This window comes from Crocodylus siamensis, chromosome 3 (genome assembly GCF_052110815.1).
Source record: "Crocodylus siamensis isolate JL-2025a chromosome 3, ASM5211081v1, whole genome shotgun sequence".
Lineage (NCBI taxonomy): Eukaryota > Metazoa > Chordata > Crocodylia > Crocodylidae > Crocodylus > Crocodylus siamensis.
This window is the reverse complement of record NC_143397.1, coordinates 20,687,490-20,705,731: the sequence shown is the minus strand read 5'-3', so window position 1 is coordinate 20,705,731 and position 18,242 is coordinate 20,687,490. Positions and strand designations below refer to the sequence as shown.

General features: G+C 40.1%; 1 protein-coding gene across 1 annotated transcript in view; it reads left to right on the top strand.

Annotated features, from left to right (window-relative positions):
* The window catches only part of LMAN1 (lectin, mannose binding 1), a 60,138-nt gene that overhangs the window by 40,478 nt on the left and 1,418 nt on the right, over positions 1–18,242 (top strand). The window contains exons 12-13 of the mRNA XM_090037890.1: positions 93–262; positions 3,798–3,885. Coding sequence (XP_089894016.1) covers positions 93–262; positions 3,798–3,885 — 258 coding nt within the window. The remainder of the gene's footprint in view (positions 1–92; positions 263–3,797; positions 3,886–18,242) is intronic.

The window sequence follows — 18,242 nt, the reverse complement described above, 5'->3', positions numbered from 1 at the left end:
GCTGTAGAAATTCCCTAGCTGAAGAATTTGTTGTTTCTTTTGGGGAACGTTTTTTTTAAATTTTTGCTTTTTATTCTCCCTGCCTCAGGAAGAAAATGGCTTTTTTAATGAAAAGCATGTTAAGCAGCCAGGTAAAGAATTTAGGCCTTGGTGGTGGAGGTGAGGAAAAGACAGAAGAAAGTAGTCCTTCTGACCCAGCTGCAGCAGCAGGAATGACTAGAGAGGAGTATGAAGAATATCAAAAGCAAATGGTTGAGGAGAAGTGAGTACACGTTCCCTTATTATCAATGTTGATTTATCCAGGATGACGTGGTTCATATGAGAAGAACCCCAGAAAAAAGGGCAGAAAAGTATTCCCTCCTCTTTCTTTTTTAGCAGAAGGCATTTTGCCTTTGCTGTACAGTCTCTCTCAAACAATTACTAAGATGTTTTGGATTATGGCATCACCCTTCATCGTGCATTTCTTACTTCCAACACTCAGGGACATAACTTGATACTGAATTAATGGTTAAAATGAGAGAGACTAACATGCTGAACTAATATGCAACTGTTTTTGTTTTCTGTTGCTGTATGATCAAGGTAATTTCTTTATTTTTTTTTAAGTCTAGGTGTGCCGGTGTCCTAAAGGAGGTTGTAATCCTAAAATGCTGAAAGTGATACGGTCTATACTTTTTTATAACACTACGTCCAATTTGCATACACTATTTAATCACAACCTTGTCAATTTTATGCCATTTTTCAGTCGCCTCCAATGCTACTAAATGGTACAGCTCAGTAATTTTAATTTGCTAATAATTACCATGCTTGACCATGTTCTGTGATATAAAGTTGTATCACCATTGTTTAACTATTAATTAACAACAGATATTGAACATATCATTTTTAAGGCACATAAAATTATAAAGGAAACCCTTGAATTGCAAATCATTGTTGTATCTGTTTCACTAATGATCAGTTGCATAATGGGTGTCTAAATCCTACATTTAAGATGATTATAGGTGAAAGGTTAATGACTTACAGAATTTAAAGTATCCAGATCTATATTTAGCAATACTGCTTCCATTATAAAGTCCTGAACCTTTGTTTGAAATCTAAATTTTAAATGTTGCTCACTTTTGTTATGAACTTTATAGAGGGAGAATTAAAGAAAAAAAATCAACTGGCTTAAAAAAGATGGTGTGCTCGAAACGATATGCCAAACAAGAATTCTAGGGTTAGGGCAAGGATGTGAAAAAGAAAATCATGTTCTTTCAATGGTGTTTTGGAGTCTTTGTGTTTAATGTTAGATGTTAAGCTGTATTACAGGTGAATAACCAAACTATATTCCTTTCACTGCAAATGGGAACTATAGTTTTGAATACTTTAGTTTATTCACACAGAAAAAATGAATGCTGGAACTGGACACTGCAGTTATAAATGTGTCTGTCAAGCTTGATCACAAATAAGAGACCTGCTTTTACTGTCAGCCTAGTTTTACTCAGTGCTGCGGCTACACAGACCAGGGATCAAAAAGGTTAAATGATGTGAAAAAGGTCGTGCTATGAGCCAGTGGCTCAGACTGGATTAGGATCCTTCCCGTGGCCCTCCTGCCTTCCATCTTTTTTCTATAACCTCTAAACAACACAGCTTTGCATGTAAGAATGCTTCAGTTACTGTTTGTCAGGACTGCAGGTAATACATGCGTGTGAACAAATGAAAGATTTGCTCAAGGTTGAAAGGGTTCCCTAATAGGTCCTATAATTCATTATCCTACGTAAAACTAGAATTCAGTTGATTACCTCCTGTATATCTTGAGGTACCAAGTATTGCGCAGATTCCTTGTAATGATCCCAAGGACTTTGTTTCCACCAAAAACACAGGAGAGACCAGGATGTGACAATGAACATGGCCTCTGCAAATGGCAGTAAAGCAACTGGGCGAGATTGCCTGGAGGGATCATCTGGGTGTATTTACCTCGGCTTCAGAGGAAAGCAAAATACTCACAAAGGTCTCTCTCATTTTAACCAGAGGAACATTTCTTTCCAGGTGACCCTGGGCATGTGAACAAGATGCACTGGTTAGGTGACCAAGGGTATTTTCAGTACAACTTAAGAGCGCTGCTTGAACATATTTAATATCCCATCATCCACTGTGGCCAATCTCCGTATGCCTTAGAAGGAGGAGGGAAGGATTAAAAAAAGGAGAAATGGATCATTAAATAGAGCTCATGTGAACATGATGTTTTCATTTTACTGAAAATGTTGAGGTGCCAACATTTTTTCCCCCCTGAAATGGAGTAAAAAGAAATATTTTCCATAAAACAGAATACTAGAACAATTTCCATCAGGGACAGTTTTCACTTTGGAATTTTAAGATTTGGGTTGCAATTTGAAATGTTGGGGACTACATTTTATTTTATGGGCCTTTTGTTTTCATTTATGTTATATTTATAGTATTTCACAATATGTTATGACCCATAAGACTTGAGGTATTCTGTTTTTTTATTTTATTTTATTTTATTTTAAAAAGCCTTAAGGGCAGCTGCTGCTTAGTGCTGAAGGAAACATCATTTTTATATTGAAGTGTCTCTGGCGTCTTTCAACAACTGTCAACATGCCAAACTGTTTCTTTATACTACAAATCATGTGCTGCTATTGCTATGACAGGAAATGATGTGAAATAATATAAAAACAAAAAACTTGAAGTGACATTTTGAAATGACAAGATTTTCTGGAATTAATCTTTTCCCCAAACAGGAGAAGAAAAAAACTGGAACATTTAGGTGGAAATTTTCATATAACTTGATAATATTTCATAAAAAAATGTTGGTGTCATTGAAACAACTTTTTTTCTAAGAAAAAAAGCCATAAGATCTTTTTTCTGTCCTGCCCTATCACGAACCTCTATGAACAGGATTACCTGTGAATCACTTTCACTCTGATTCACTAAAATGGCAGACTGTAAATAAGGCTATGAGAAATCATTTAATTCTGAGGAAAGTAAACATTTTATAAGGATAATGCTCAGGGGCCAAATCCTGGAATTTTGATTAAGGAGTGTGGATTTGACTCAGAGGTATCTTTATGTATAAAAATACCTCTCATAACTGAGACTTTGACTATCAGAAAATTAGGGTTGGAAGGGACCTCAGGAGGTCATCTAGTCCAACCTCCAACTAGCTGAGGAGTAAGCAGCATTTTGGCCGGATTTTTTCATGTGCAATAAACTTGTGGAGATAGAGGTCTCCTTTCAATACAGTTTTACAGAAGCAAGGCTAAAAGTCACTTGTCAGAGTATCATGAAAAAATCTGAACTTACATATTTCATTGTACAGAACTGCACCAATGATAGCTGTTATCAAAGCATGGAGATTCATAATAGATATAATGGCATGACATTTGTCTTTCATTAGACTTGCTTTTGCATTTCGTACAAGGCTTCATGGTCTATTGCTGTAAGAACAGGCCTGGGTGTCAATGACGGGTATTCTAATTCCACTTTTAGTCCATTTGTGGTTCTGGACAAATAACTTGATCCCTGTCTCAGTTTCCTCTGTAAAATGGGTATAACATACACCTACGTTCCACAGAGATGGTAAGGCTGATTAATAACTTACTGGAAAGTGTTCTATTGCCAAGGCCTTTTCTTCTGTTGTCTTCAGACAGCTATATTTAAAGAGTAAGATGAGAAGAGAACAAATACTGACTGTTTTCTGTGGCTAGGGAATCAGTTCATTGTCAAGAACAAACTGGGGAACTTGTCACATTGTATTTTATGACAAAACTCAGAAAATATCTGTCTTTCATGTTGATTTTCAGGATGGAGAGAGATGCAGCATTTGCACACAAAAAAGCTGAGAGAGCTTGTCTACGAGTTCATCTAAGAGAAAAGTACAGGCTCCCTAAGGTAAGACAGCAGTCTACGATCTTTACCCAGTCTATATTGTGATTTTTCTACCTGGTGGAGAGGATTCCATACTGATACACCATTTTGCAGTAAATGTGGACGCTTGAGTCTCTTCCTCTTCACCAAACAGGTCCCTACTATACAAAAATGGAAAAAGCAGGGCCAAAGCTTTCAAAACTAGAAATTCATTTTTGGGTGTCCAACCTTAAACATACCTTTTCAGAGACTGCTCAGATACTTCTGTCTCAAGCTGGGCACCTAGAATCATCAGCCACTTTCGAAAATCTCAGGAACCTGCCTCTCATTTGGATCCTACTTATTTTTAGAAGCTACATTCACAGGGGGAATTTAAGTATTGTGACATTTTAATTTTAGGGATTTACTATGCAATGATATTCACAATTCCGAGTTGTGAAGATAGAGGTTTCCTGTATAGGGCACAGAGGCAATTAGGTCACCAAGAATGGGTGTCACAGAAACCTGTAACCAGCATCAAATACTTCCTGAACTGGGCTGTGCTACATGTGAAGAGTGTGGTTTAAGCCCCTTTCTCTCCAAAGCTGTGTCTCCCCAGCACACTCAGGTTCTGTCCACCGGTTCCTGCTTGCACGTGCCAAACCCAGAAATGCCACCAGAGTGACTTCCCCCCTGTATCACCCTACAGCTGCTCTCAAGACCTGTGTCATCATCACTCATCAGCATGATTAAATAGTCACTGAAGTGACTTCCCCACCGGGAAAGTCACTCTGGGTTTGGGCCACGCAAACAGGCATGGGTGACTGGGGTGTGTTTGGGAGTGTCCCTCTCTTAAAATCCTGGTGATGCAATGTAGATGTGCCCAAAGAGGGCTAGGTACCTTCCCAGTTCAGCAAGGAGGGAAATGCCTACCACCATGTGGGATTCTCTGTTTTGAACCCTCTCTTGGGGGGCTGGGTATGCTTCAAGTCAGATCAGTCCTTTCTTGGAAAAGAGTGAAGGTGGTGCTGGCACCCTTTTGCATTATACTCCAGTCACTGAGGATGTGGGAGAGCTGTGTTCAAGTTCTTCCTCTGCCTCATATACAGCCATCTACTGCACAGACCTGGCAGCACCACCACCTGGAGGCCTCGAGCACACAGCTGTACTGTTTGGCTCATGGTCAGCCTGGGGAATGTAGCAGAATGTCCCTCTTCCCTGCTTCATTTCTCTGTGAACAAGATATTGGCCCTGCTCTTTTATTTCATGTCGGGAGTCAGATGCCTAAAAACCTGTGAGGATCTGCAGAGGCATAACTGAATGCTGGAGCACCATGGTGGTAGCTGCACATGGGGCAGCATCAGTGGCAATGCAGCGGCAGCTGGACCGGCAGCACAACTGCGCTGTTTTTGTGCACCACCCTTCCCCACCACCGAGAGTCAATGTCCAGGACTGGTGCCCTGGTTACCCCCCCTCCCACCACCCCCTTTTTCATTTCACTACCCAGAGTCTTGGTCATTAAGAATATTATGATCCATGCCTTTCTGGCATCTATTGAGTTCGAAAAGATTGTTTGATAGCGCTTGGGATAACTGAGCTACTAACAATTTCTGTCTGACACAGAGATTACTTCTCTCTTATTGTGAGCTTGTCAGGTGTGCCTGAGGAGCTCTGGTAGGCAGCTGTAACAACTGCTTGAGTTAACCTAATTTGCCTGTGCTTTGTTTCAGATTTCAGTTTTGATTTCCTTTGCTTTGAAAGACTAGTTTATTCTCACTAGTTTATTGCCCTTAGTTTCCTACTCGGCACTCTTTCTAAATAAGGGACACCTTTAAAGGCTCTGTGAACAGTTCTGAGCCACTCAGCCTGCTTGGGCTCTCAAGCTGGCCCTCCAAAATAAAAACCTTAAGAATGGCTGTAACTTGTGGGCCAGGCAGGAACCAGCTATGTATTTAAACATGGACAAGAGTCCATCATCCATCTTTTAGTGGTTGTAAATAGTGTTCAGTTGCTGATTCATGGGAGCAGTAGAGCAAGGAAATGAAGAAGTTAGAGAGAGGAGAACTTTCTGTCTGGGGGTGCTGTTGTGAAAGGGCAATGAAGACAACAGATAAAGAATTGCTTTGCATGTTTGTGTCTTTATGGTTTTGCTTTGTGTTGTAAATATGTTTCGAAAACAGTCAGGACCCTTGGGACCCTTTCAGCCTATTACAGAAAGGCCCTCTATATTTTAATAGCTCATGCAAATCCTACTATAAACCAGCATTAATATTCTGGAATAGTGATACAGTTCTCTAAACTTTAAAAATGATGTAGAAAATTGGGTACATGCTGCAAGTTAAATTAATTGAAATAAAAGTCCCCTGATTTCAACCTTATAAAATTTCATGGGCCTTTTTCAAATGAGAACTTTAATTCTGCTGATATCACGATCCTTTTCTTTCTATAGACTTTTGCTTCCCATAAACAGTCCATGTTTCCCTAGGTTTAACTCTACACTTCTGTTTGTTCCAACCGTTTTGCACTACATATGACCAATACTAAACACCACAGTGTTATGAATATTAAAAAAATAGAAATCAGACATCTTGGCCTCTTACAGGGCAACAGATAAATTTTATGTAGCAGCTGGAGAGCCTGGGTGAGGTTACTGGTAACACGAAGAGAAAGCTGTGATCTGGTTAGGAAAACAATGACAGTGATCAGGCCAGATGTTTTTCCTTGCTTTTCTTAGGTAGGGAAGCTCAGCTAGGTGACTGTATCTGTCATGTATCAGGAGCTATGTATCTGTAGTGAGCCAAATACACCTGGGCAAGAGGAGGGTCCTTCAGGAATCTGGTAACTCTTCTCATCTACTCAAGGAAACAAGGGATGAAAAGCAGAGGAGGGGTTCAGACTGCACACAGAAAACACTGAGGAGAACACCAAGTGGAGAGCTCTAGACAATGCCCAACTTACACAAGTTGTCCAGGGAATCAGCAACTATGTTCAGAATGTGAAATGAATTTATACTGTGAGGATTTTTACAATTAAATTATTTCTTTTGCTTCCTTCCACCATGTTTCCCTGTACTTGGTAGTTGTCTTTCTAATTGCACGATTTTCTTCCATAATATGGGCCCGAAATCTGGTTAAAAAACCAAAAACACAATAGTTTTCTTTGCAATAGTACCAATCCTGTAAGTAGTTAGTGTTCTGAACTCCCACTGACACCAATGTCTCACAGCCAAATTGCACTGTATGAAATATGCCTGCAAAGGAGGCAAAATGGAACTTTTAAGGCTGATTAATTAATTGTGAGCAAGTTAATTACCAACTGCTAGTATAAGGCAATGAAAAAATTAAAGATAGGCAGTAGAGGGAGAATAGTCTATATTAAAACACTGTACAAAATAGATGAAGCAACTTCAGTGGGAGTTTCCCACCCGGGGACTTACAGGTTCAGATCCACAGGGGTTTTTATGTTTCTTGTTTCTATACTCTTCTTTTTACACGTATTTAGAACAAGATGGGTTGAAACAGGTTCAAAGAGGCTGCTTGCCTTGCAGCCTTAGTTCTTCCGTGGGTTTAGTCATATGATCAAAACTGCTTAAGGGGCCCATAATAAAAAGGACACTGGGCTGCCACGTAAAAATTAGAGCTGGGTGAGTGTCATACCATGTCTGTTGGTGGCAGAGAAAATGTGAGCACTACCTACTCAGCCAAATGTTGTCCCAACTGCAATCTTCCCTTGAGTCTTGGGTTTCTCCCCCCTCCATTCAGAAATAAACTCTTCTAAACATTTGAGTGATCTCAGTGAATGACAATTTTTTTACTGAATGTTGATATTTTAGCTTTAATCCAGGTGGTCTTTTTTGCTGCGTAGAACTCCATAGTAGCCCAGGTGCAAAGATGCTCCAAGCGGCTGCAGCAATCTGATCGAGAGCAAGGAACTGCAGGACTGAGGCCTAAAATTGGCTCAGACAAGCTGGTTTAAACTAATCCTACATAAAAGAAGACAGTGTCAGGTACAGTGTAGTATGATTGAAGTTGTCTTTTGAGAGCAGAATGTTTCAATGTGTTTCTTGAACTGTTGAGGGCAGAACATTTCATCCTCTGATGTTTTTCTGGCTTTCCTGGGTTTAGAAAACCTCTGCGTATTCCCATTCCTCCTTGACTTTTGCACCAGTTTCCAGGTTCTTCAGTTACCATAGCTGACTTGAAACCATTTGCAAACACTGAATTGCTAGAAAGCTTTCATAGATTGAGCGGGCTTCTTGCCAATGGATTCCTAAATAATGTTGTTGGTTCTTCAAGAATTATCAAGCTGAGCCAGGAGCTGTTCCTGACAGACCTTGGAAAATGTGATCATTGCTTCAAATCCCTTTAAAGATTACTAGCAAGATTATTTTTCCCAGGTTGGTTAAAATATCCACAGTGTACAAATATAGTAGGGGCTTGGTCCCCAGCTCCACTGAATTTGCTGAGTTCTGGGGGTGTATTCCTCTAGCAAGGGTTCCTCTCGACAGCTTCCACTGGCTCCTTCGACAAGTTCTTGAAGGACTAGATATTACCTAGAGTTCTCCAAGGTTGACTCCACTCAAGGATCCTCTGTTTTGACCCAGATTACTGGATCCCAGCTCTCTCTCATTCTTCTTCTGCCCTGGAAGTCATGGACTTTACCTTGTCTTGGCAGATTGTGACCACCAACCCAGATTCAAGCAGACTGAGTTAAGATATTTTGATCAAAATAATGCTGAGTCAGTACTTTGTAAGTAAGGATCCAAGGGCCCAGATCTACAAAGGTATTTAGGCACCCAAGCTCCCAATGGAAATAATTTATTTCAGTGGGAGATGAGCCACTGTAAATAGGAGTTTACATGAACAAGTTATTGCAAGATGAGCTAGAGTAGAGCCTGCAGTGAATTTTTCATGAAAAGAGTACATGTAAGCCGTCCCCACAGAACAGATCATGGCTGTAAGTCTGCAACCTAGATTGCTTGATAGTAATTTGCTTTTGGAGCCACACTCTTAGGGGCTGTCTATGCCATCTCCATGCTGAGCCCCGGACACCTTTAAAACTAGCTTGACCTGCTCCCAAATCTATTCTTGGGCTCTCTCACCTGTGTGTGCTATTGGTGTGCACTCAGGGCCTCTCTGACGTGGGTATTATGCCTCACTTGTGTGAGGGGATACATACTATATGGAGTAAGTAGCCAGGACAGGCTCCTCATTGGCAGTCCTTGGCTTGGCATGACATTAAAGTAGTAAGGCCATTAAGTCATCTAAAATGCCTTTGTGGGTCTCCCATACAGTGTACATAAAAGTCCAATTACTGTGTCCGAAAACTCACAGCATTTTCCTGCATAGTCATCTCTTATTGGGTGGAGGTGAGATGATAGCCCAATTCAGTGTCAAGAAGTCTCCATGCAACCTTATAATTGCTGTATTAATTAAGCATCAATAATGAAATTAGCAATCTACAGGGAGTTCAACGCACTTAAAAAGTCCTCAGCTAACAAACTATTAATCCCCCAGGGTATTTCATTCATAATTGCTCAGGGTTACCATCACAGAGATTACATAACAGCAGGGAACAGAGAGTCAACTTTGGGCCTAGGAGCAACTACCTTATTAAGGTCCAACTTAAAGAAAAGTTAAAGAAAAAATCTTCCCATGAGCTGTCAGCTCTTATGATTTTAACTTTGCCAAAGTTAAGGTTTGGGAATGGACTGTCTGGGATTTAAAAAAAATAAAACTATGGCATCATCTCTTCTGAGGAACCAAAGAGCGAATTTATATTTGAAATGTTTAAGGAAAATGTAGGATGTCAGCAATAACACTAACACAATTGAGCCCCTCTGTTTTCTCCCATTATCTGACCACTCCTGTAATCTAAATTCAGGTTATGTCCTTCTCTAGGCATTAACTTGCCTAAACTCCCACTTTTATCCACACTTCTATTCCCTGAATAAATTCCTTGTCCTTAGTTCCAGTTGGATACATGAGATTTTGCTAAAATAGTAAAACCATAGCCCATATTCTACTGATCACATAAGATAACATTTACCTACATTTCTCTTTAATTTTTTACCAACATTTTATTACAATTTTGTTTAACAAAAAGCTGTTTTCTTTTTTAGTGATCTATGCCTTATTCTAGAGGTCAAGTCCAAAAATTTTTTCACATACCCTGAATGAACACAAAGGTCAGGCACATTTGATCCATTTTTGGGCTGCAGAATGGCAGCAGAGATCCAAAGTGTGGTTCAGACATAAAACTGACATCCTTTAGAGTAGCATCAGCATCTTATGAAGTGAGCTTCAGCCCACGAAAGCTTGTTCTCTCTTTCTTTCCACCCCCCATGCCATTTATAGCTTATTTAATTAGTCTATAAAGGTGCATCTCTACCGTGCCTTGTATGATTTAGAGTAACCCTTCTTTGCTCTGAGAAACAAAAGACCCTTGACTACCTCTCTCAGCACTGTGGGATGCTCCCCACTAACATGAAGTGCAGGGGACCACCAGCAAACAAAGCTAATCAGTGTGTTACTTAAGGATTTTCCTCTGTTGAACCCATCACCCATCTCAGCCACTCTCTTACCTCCTGTCATGAAGAACCTCCTCTAATAATCTTTCATGTCAGTAAGGCTAGCAAACTTGTGTAAGAAGTCTGCTGTAGGTATGACTTTTCATTTTCTAGAAAGAAAATGAAAGATGATAGAAACCACAGGTACAGTCACAAATTTGTCAAGGTCAGTGTTGGAAGCTGTGCTGTTAAGCAAACTCTGGATGGTAAACTTTATAGCATTATTCCATGTAGAGGCTCTTTTGGGAATGCTTTGTGTAGCACTCTCCACCACAGCTCTGCATGTGATAACAAGTTGGAGGGAGTTGTACTACATACTAAAAACCAAGCAGAAATTATTCTCTGAGCATTAGTGAACGCAAAGCACTTTAAGATTACAGCTATTTTACGCCTGTGGGAATCTGTACCAGTCGGTAACACTGGGCACATCTACACATTCATTAAGGATAGTACGTGCAATGACTGGTACTAACTCAACACACCATAATTAGCACTTCTGTGCAATAGTGACGGCACACACTTTTTTGTGGTGCTAATGAGCAGTGGACTAATTCTTCCGCGCATTAGCATGGTTTTTGCCTGGTACGTCTCATGTAGTGTCTCATGTAGACGTGCCCACTGAGTCTGAGATTGTGGAAGTCCTGCATCATCTTTATATTCCCAATCGTCCACTAGAGACATCAGCAGAGTCCTGCAGATGTACTGTCAGAGCTCTGAGAAACTGCACCTGACTACTGAAATGACTACTGAAAACCGTTTAGGAAGTTCACACGGCCTTCTCGCTGCCATATTCACTAATACTGTGAAGACATTCAATACCTTTTTTAGTTCTGACCTAAACAGCTGAGAAAGCTGCTGGCAAATTGTAATGGAAAATTTAAAAACTCACTCTGTCGCTTGTAGCTGAAGTATATTTGATTTGGTTCCTTCCAAGAATGTAACTTGTTACTAAAGGCTTCACACCTGTCTCTACACAGTAGCTTGAAGAAATCCCTTTCAAAATATCAACAATTTCAAAAGCTGGATTTTGGCAACGAAGTAGTTAAAATTTTCCATCAGTTAGAAAAAGTAAATTCTGTCATCTCAGACAGTGATTACAGATTCCCAACACACAAGAGATGAATGTGAAACTGCATTGTACCAGACAGGCATAACTTTCTAACTTCAAGCCAGTAGAGGCCCTCTAGTGACCATTTTATAAAACTACATCCCTCTTTCTTAAATAGCACAGCCCTGAGTTTGAAACTAAAATGCACTGGTCTGTTTTAAAACCAAATAAACCTTGTGGGTTTGTGAATGTATACTACCCATGTTTAAATAATAACGAAGAGCCTGGCTCTTAATCAGGTACAAAACACAAATATATTTGTCGGGGCTGCTAGCTGTCATATAATCAGCCCCAGCAAATAAAATGGCCTCTGTCAGTCAACAGTGGCTTGACCAAGTGTATAGCAATAAAAACGTCCATTATCAAATAATGTGGTAGAATTTCTGTAAACCATACTGTGTGAAATGCAGTTGATCTTCATTGTGTAACCAAGGCTTTCTCTGCTATCCAGTGAAACACATGCTCGCTATTTTGACGGAAAAATGAATTTGTATTGGCCTTTAGGCTGGGATTTTCAAAGTAGACTAAAGCAGAGCAAACACTTAATTGTGTCATAGTCAACCATGGTGGTAGTCAATAAAATCACAGCACAGATGTCTGAAGGGATCCAATCTTTAACTTGAAAAATATAGGAATCAAGGGATCTTACACATGGTATTTCAGATCTTACGCATGGTATTTCACTGAATTTCTCTATAGTCTCGAATCCTTTCTGAAACTCTTTGTTGCTCCAAATCATATACTTATGCTTATCCAAAACATTGGTCTTTTTTTCCAGTAGCTAGAAAGAAGAAATAAGTGAGCACTGATATCAAGAAACTGGTGGAACTTCTCTTTAACCATCCACTAATCTTTTACCTACCCATCAATCTCAATTTGACACTCAGCCCAAAGCGCTACGTACTACTTTCTTTTAGATTTGGGTTCTGTAATGCTGGCCCATAATGAAGAATAAGAAAAATGTATACCCAGGGCATGCTGAATTGCAAAAATGTTTATTATATGAAAATGGAAGTCAGCCACTGGACACAGAATTGTTGATTCTGTTATTGGCCTAAGTTTCTAAAAACTAGAGTTAAGTTAGCACACAAGTAGAAAAGTTTCATGAATCTTTGACTTTTTTTGTACATTTAATATTTATGTACTTTCTTTTCATTAGCCATGTTTTATGGCTGTTACTCTTACGGGTCTGTGCCCTGAAAGGTGTGTTTTTTTTAATGGCCCAAGGGCAGCTAGGTGCCCATCTCCTAATGATGAGCAGGAGTTGGGTGTCCAACAGTGACTTTGAAATCTCCCCTGTCCTACTTACCTAGATCTTAATGCTGTAGTAAGCTCTGTCCAGGTGTCTTTTCTGCCTCCTTCTCCCTAACTTCCTACACAGGTATGCACACGTACACTTGTACAGCATGCCGGTGATTTTGTTGTCGGCATCCAACTGGTTTTCACTCAGTTCTCTTTCAGGCAGAACTTCTAATGGCAATAGTGAGGGTACTACCTGACAAGGGAGAGAGGCCCTGATATAGCAAAGCAATTAAATGCACAGTTAGCTTTAAGCATTTTCTCAAGTGCTTTGCTAAACTGTAGTTTGAGTAACTACTGCAAGATTTGCCCTATTTAATATGTGCATCTACCTAGTACAGTATTTTCCTGGCTTCAGGTCAGCTTCTCTCCTGTTCATCTACCTTTAGACAATGTATACATTTTACACTGAGAGAAAACTAAAGTGACACTCATATTTTTCCCCATACAAGGTCTGTGATGCAGTACTTGAAAGCATGTTATGCTCCTAGATTTGATATTATGCTCTTAGATCAGCCCTGACTGCACTGACCATTTTGAAAAAAAGTAGGACTGAATCTAAATATCAGGGAATTGGAAATTTGTTAATGTTAAGGATATTGAAAGATGTAAGTAAAATAAAGAATCTCAAGATTAATCAGTTTCCTTCCCCCTACCCCTTTCATTGCACAACCTAAAGCTTGGTATTTGGGTCAAATTTATAGGAGAAAAGTCCCTTAATGAACCTTAATCCCATTAAAAGAATTGTCAATTCGGGTTTATCGTTTATGGATGAAAACATCTTTGCAGAGTGTGGTGTGTTGACAACTTCTGCTTCTCCACAGTGTTCAGTGCATCACCTCTATCCAGTTTTTCTCTCTACTACCTGTTTTGAACATTGTAGTCTGGCTTCACCTTAGTAATTGATTTTCAGCTGATACCAGCCTTAACTTTGCAGCTCTCACTCAGGTGAGTAGTTCCTGCTTACCCAAATGGTCCCACTGAACTGACAAATTTGCAGGATCAGGCCTCAAAGAGAGCACATTTAAAAAAAAAAAATAAAGCTTGTGGATTGGGAGAAATGCCTATTTTCCTGAGACAGCTTTGACCTCCAAGGTTAAAGTGTCTCATGTGGAACATCACCCCTATGGGACTATTAGGCAAGGCCGAGCGCCTGGGGAAAATGCAGCTATGCTTTGATATTTTATTTTTAGTCTAGGTTATTTTGAAAACAACCATCAGGTTTCTGTTGCAATAGGAAAATACTTTAAAGATGATCAGCAAAGGAAACAAAATTGGGTCTTCTGTGAGTTTTTTATAATGCATACAGACAGCCTGACACTTTTTTTAAACAAAAGTGTTAAAATAAGGATATTTTGATTATGTTTTATACTAGAAATTCAGGTCTTTTCTCTCCTGGTTTTACTTGAAGGGTCCACTGGCAAATAACAGTGGGCATTATGTTATCAGCAGGGATCCTGGTTTTCTCTGATAAAAAAATATCCCCAATTTTTGGATTAAAAAATGGAACCCCAAATCCACATTTTTCTGTGCTTAAAATGAACTCTAGCCTTGTGGTGTTTTATACACACTAGCATAAATCAAAGCAGCCCATTACTGATTTGTGTTACAGCAAAGTCTATAAGCTCCAGCTGAGAAGTAGGACCCACAGTACAGGGTTGTGTTCAGACTCCTAGGGAGAGCCCCCCTCCTGCTCTGAGAGATTCACAGACAGGCAAAGGGAGTGAGATGATCTAGCAGAGATGACCAGGATCGCGCAGCAGATGTGGCAGAGCTGGGAATCCTGCTGTCCTGGGTCCTACTCCAGTCTCCCGACTTCTTTGCACCTTACCTCTCTGAAGAGGCCATTCTTTCTCTCTCTTTAGCCATCAGTTGTTCTCCTCTTGATAAATTCAGAATGGGCTCCATTTTCAAGCTCTCTCTCTCTTTCCTTCCTTCACCACTTTGGAAGCATTATCCAGCCTAAAAGTTCATTAGTTTGTTTTTACATTGTTTCTACATTGGACAATACTACTCCATTGGGCACACCCGTGCCATGCAATTGGAGGCTCAAAAGACTCTTGGTTCAAAGTTTCAGAAGCAACCTTTGATATTAGAGTGATGTAGCCATGCTGGTCCAGGAATTATACAGGAAGCAAGGATTTGTGGTGGGGTGACATTGTGTGTGTTCTTCTTGGATACTCAAGTCTAACTTATTCATTGTGCTCATGAAATCCAGGGTTGACTGAAAATCTGCTTTATTGTTGCATTACCAAAATACCACACATCTCTTACTCTCAATTTGTATGTGAATGGCTTATAATAAATTGCAAAATAATAATATGGAAAAGGCAGTGAGGAACCAGGTAGAAAAATAAAAGCAAAGAGTCAAGCAATCTTTGCAAAATGTTACAATGAAATGAGGATAGGAGAGGGGGAAAATAGTAGCATGTTGTCAGTTTAATACACAATAATTCCTTAAATGCACTATTGATGTCTTGGACTCTGTATTGGTTGTTATAGTTTTAGAGATCAGTAAATCAATGGCTAGCTGGTTAATGTGAATATATTTAATGTATAGGCTGCTTTGTTATCTGAAGTCTGCTTTCTCCCTTCTGTAAGACAGGCTGGGGAGTTTCAAAATGAGAAACTTTTCTGATGGCAAAAATTTACTTAGGAAAAGTTTAATATGTTGCTCACTATGTGAATAACAGAAAATACTTCTGCTTGTTTATAGCATTATAAACATCTCCCCCACAGATCTAGTAGCAGTAACACATATTCTTTCTAGCAATAGACAGCACACTGATTTAGTAATAAACTCTGGTGATGTCCTGCCTTAGCATTTCCAACTGCACAGGAAAGTAAAACATAGTGTAACAATAAATGTATCATAAATATAGTGTTGTGCCAATACATCTAAAAAGTAAATAATGATTAAGCGATTATGCAAGCTGATCCGCTGTCCCTCACTAACAAAATGAGACTGCCTGGCCAGTGCACTTCATTGATTCATTCATTCTTTCATTGATTCATTCATTCATTTGAATCCAGAACCTCTCTCAATCTCTGAAACACCTCCTGCTGACAGCATTGCCGCATATTCCTATTGGGCCTTTGCCACTGTCATGCTTCATTTTGGAGATGTAATGAGGCATTAATGCTTATCTTTGATGTGTGAACTGTGTCAAAATATCCTGTTCTGATGAATGCTGGATCCCTTGGAATTCACCACAAAATTTGAACAAAATGGCCATTGTTTGGGATATTGACATAGTCCCATTGGCAGAGCTTTTCACCCGGCAAGCAGGAAACGAGGGTGGATCATGCTTGCTGCATCTCAAGCCCTTTAATTGCTTAACCAGTTCCTTCTCTTGTCTCACGCTTGCATTCTCAGACTCCCGCCCAACTTATATCCTTCCTTTTGTTGTCTAGCTCCTCTGATTACCCCACCGCACAGTGCCACAGCATTGCTCTGATGAGGTACAAGGCAGTCTCTCATTTTCAACTTGTCAAAGATGCCAGCCAAAGGCATACAGACTCCTAGTTGCTGTTTGTGTGCATGATTTAGGGAAGAAGGAACCAATTCATCCAATAAATCATTTCTAGGTTCCATGCTCTAATTATTTTTGAGAATCTTGCACTCTAAGATTTCATGTTGGCCATTTGCTCTCCCTTAAAATCAGCTGAGTTTTAGACCTGAGTTTACACTCCTGACTCTCTCTTCATGCTACATCCCTAGCAAGGCAAAAGGATTCTAAAGGAATATAGATAGAAGTAATATGTCTCCATATTAATGCTTTTTCATTTTGCTAGAGCAGGAAGATATTTAAGTGACTTGAGCTTAAATGGCAAAGCCTTGAACTGAATAGCTTGTTTTGCCATCCAATAACTATAGTTTTTGTCAAGGAAGTGGAACAGTTTCCGTTCTACTCCCCTGTTTTCCTATGCATCTGACTGCCAAAATCTTCACTGTTTGGGCTGAAATGTCATATGTTTGTATGAGTATTTTTATACGGTTTGAACAGGTTCTCTTTGCTCTATCTTGGAGAAAGAGGAAGTTAAAAATGAAACCAATGAAAACTTTCCCTTGTCAAATTCTAATGACATGGGAAGAAAGGGGATTGAAAAATGCCTTGAGCATTTAATATGATGAGTGTGCTGAACAAAGTCTTGATCACATGCTGGTGTGCTTCTCCCAGAGCTTTTCTCTGCATTGGCTACATAGATGACAAACACTTCTGGGCTTGTCTTCCAACTAGTGTGTAAAGCACATCAGAGGCATAACTGGGCAGTTCTGTGCCCCGGGCAGTGGCAGTGGTGGTACAGGGGACTGCAGCTGCGGTCAAGCTGCCCTCAGTGACCTGGCCAGTGGCATGAAGGCGGCTATTTTTGCACCCCTCTCCTTCAAATCACCATCAGGGCTGGTATCCCAGTCACCCCGCCTTTAGTTACGCTACTGAAGCATGTATGAGACCTTTGACTGTTCTATAAATACTAAGTGGTAGGACAAGTTAGGCCTTATTCAACACTGGCAGACAGTTCAGCCCTATGGAAGAGGGACATGTCCCTGACCCATAATAGTGGAGGAAATGTGCATAAGTAGCTCTTGAGCACAGGTGTTAGGGGTACAGCCTCTGAATCAGAACTTCCCAGACCTTCATTGCTGGCAACTACAAGTGAGAGAGGAGCAAGTGGAGGAAACCCTGGACATAGCCAGTTCACTCTCCCTTTCACCATCCGCTCTCTAACCCTGTGACAGCATCCTGGGCAAGGATGGACCTATGGTCTGACCCAGTAAAAGGCAGTTCTTATGTTCTTATAATCCCTTTCCTTCCACTGTATTTCTAAAGAGCAACCTTTTGTAGAGTGAGAGTTTTTGCCCTTCTGGTCTAGCCTTTAATACAAAACATGGAAAAGCAACAAAGCAGATCAAATAAAAACTAGGGACTTTTAGCCAGGTATTATAAATAGAACCCTATTTTATTCTAGGCAGAAAAGATGTGGTTTAGTAGCTGAGATTCACACTTAATTTTTTTTATCGCTAGTTATTTTACCTCTCCAACTGTGGCCAAAGAAAGGTCTGGCAAATGTACTCTCCATATTTTGATGTAGTGGAAAAGTGAATATCCACTAATAGCAGCTCTTGCCTGGAAACAGAAGGATCAGAAAAAGCAACTCACTTGTTGAGTTTCTAATTTGAGGGTTAAGGAGCTGGCAACCCAGCTACCATTCCAGTGGCCAAATTCAGACAGGGCAACCCCTCACCACAACCACCACCATTCATTTGACTAGAAGCCTTTTCCAGCAGACCTAGGAAATAAAAATATTGTTTGCTGGCTTTCACTTGCACTACGCAACCTGACACATTGGCTGTGCTTTCAGGATCTAACAGATATTCTGTCAGGGTTCCAGCTGCAAACGCAAGGGATCCTGGCACATGCACAA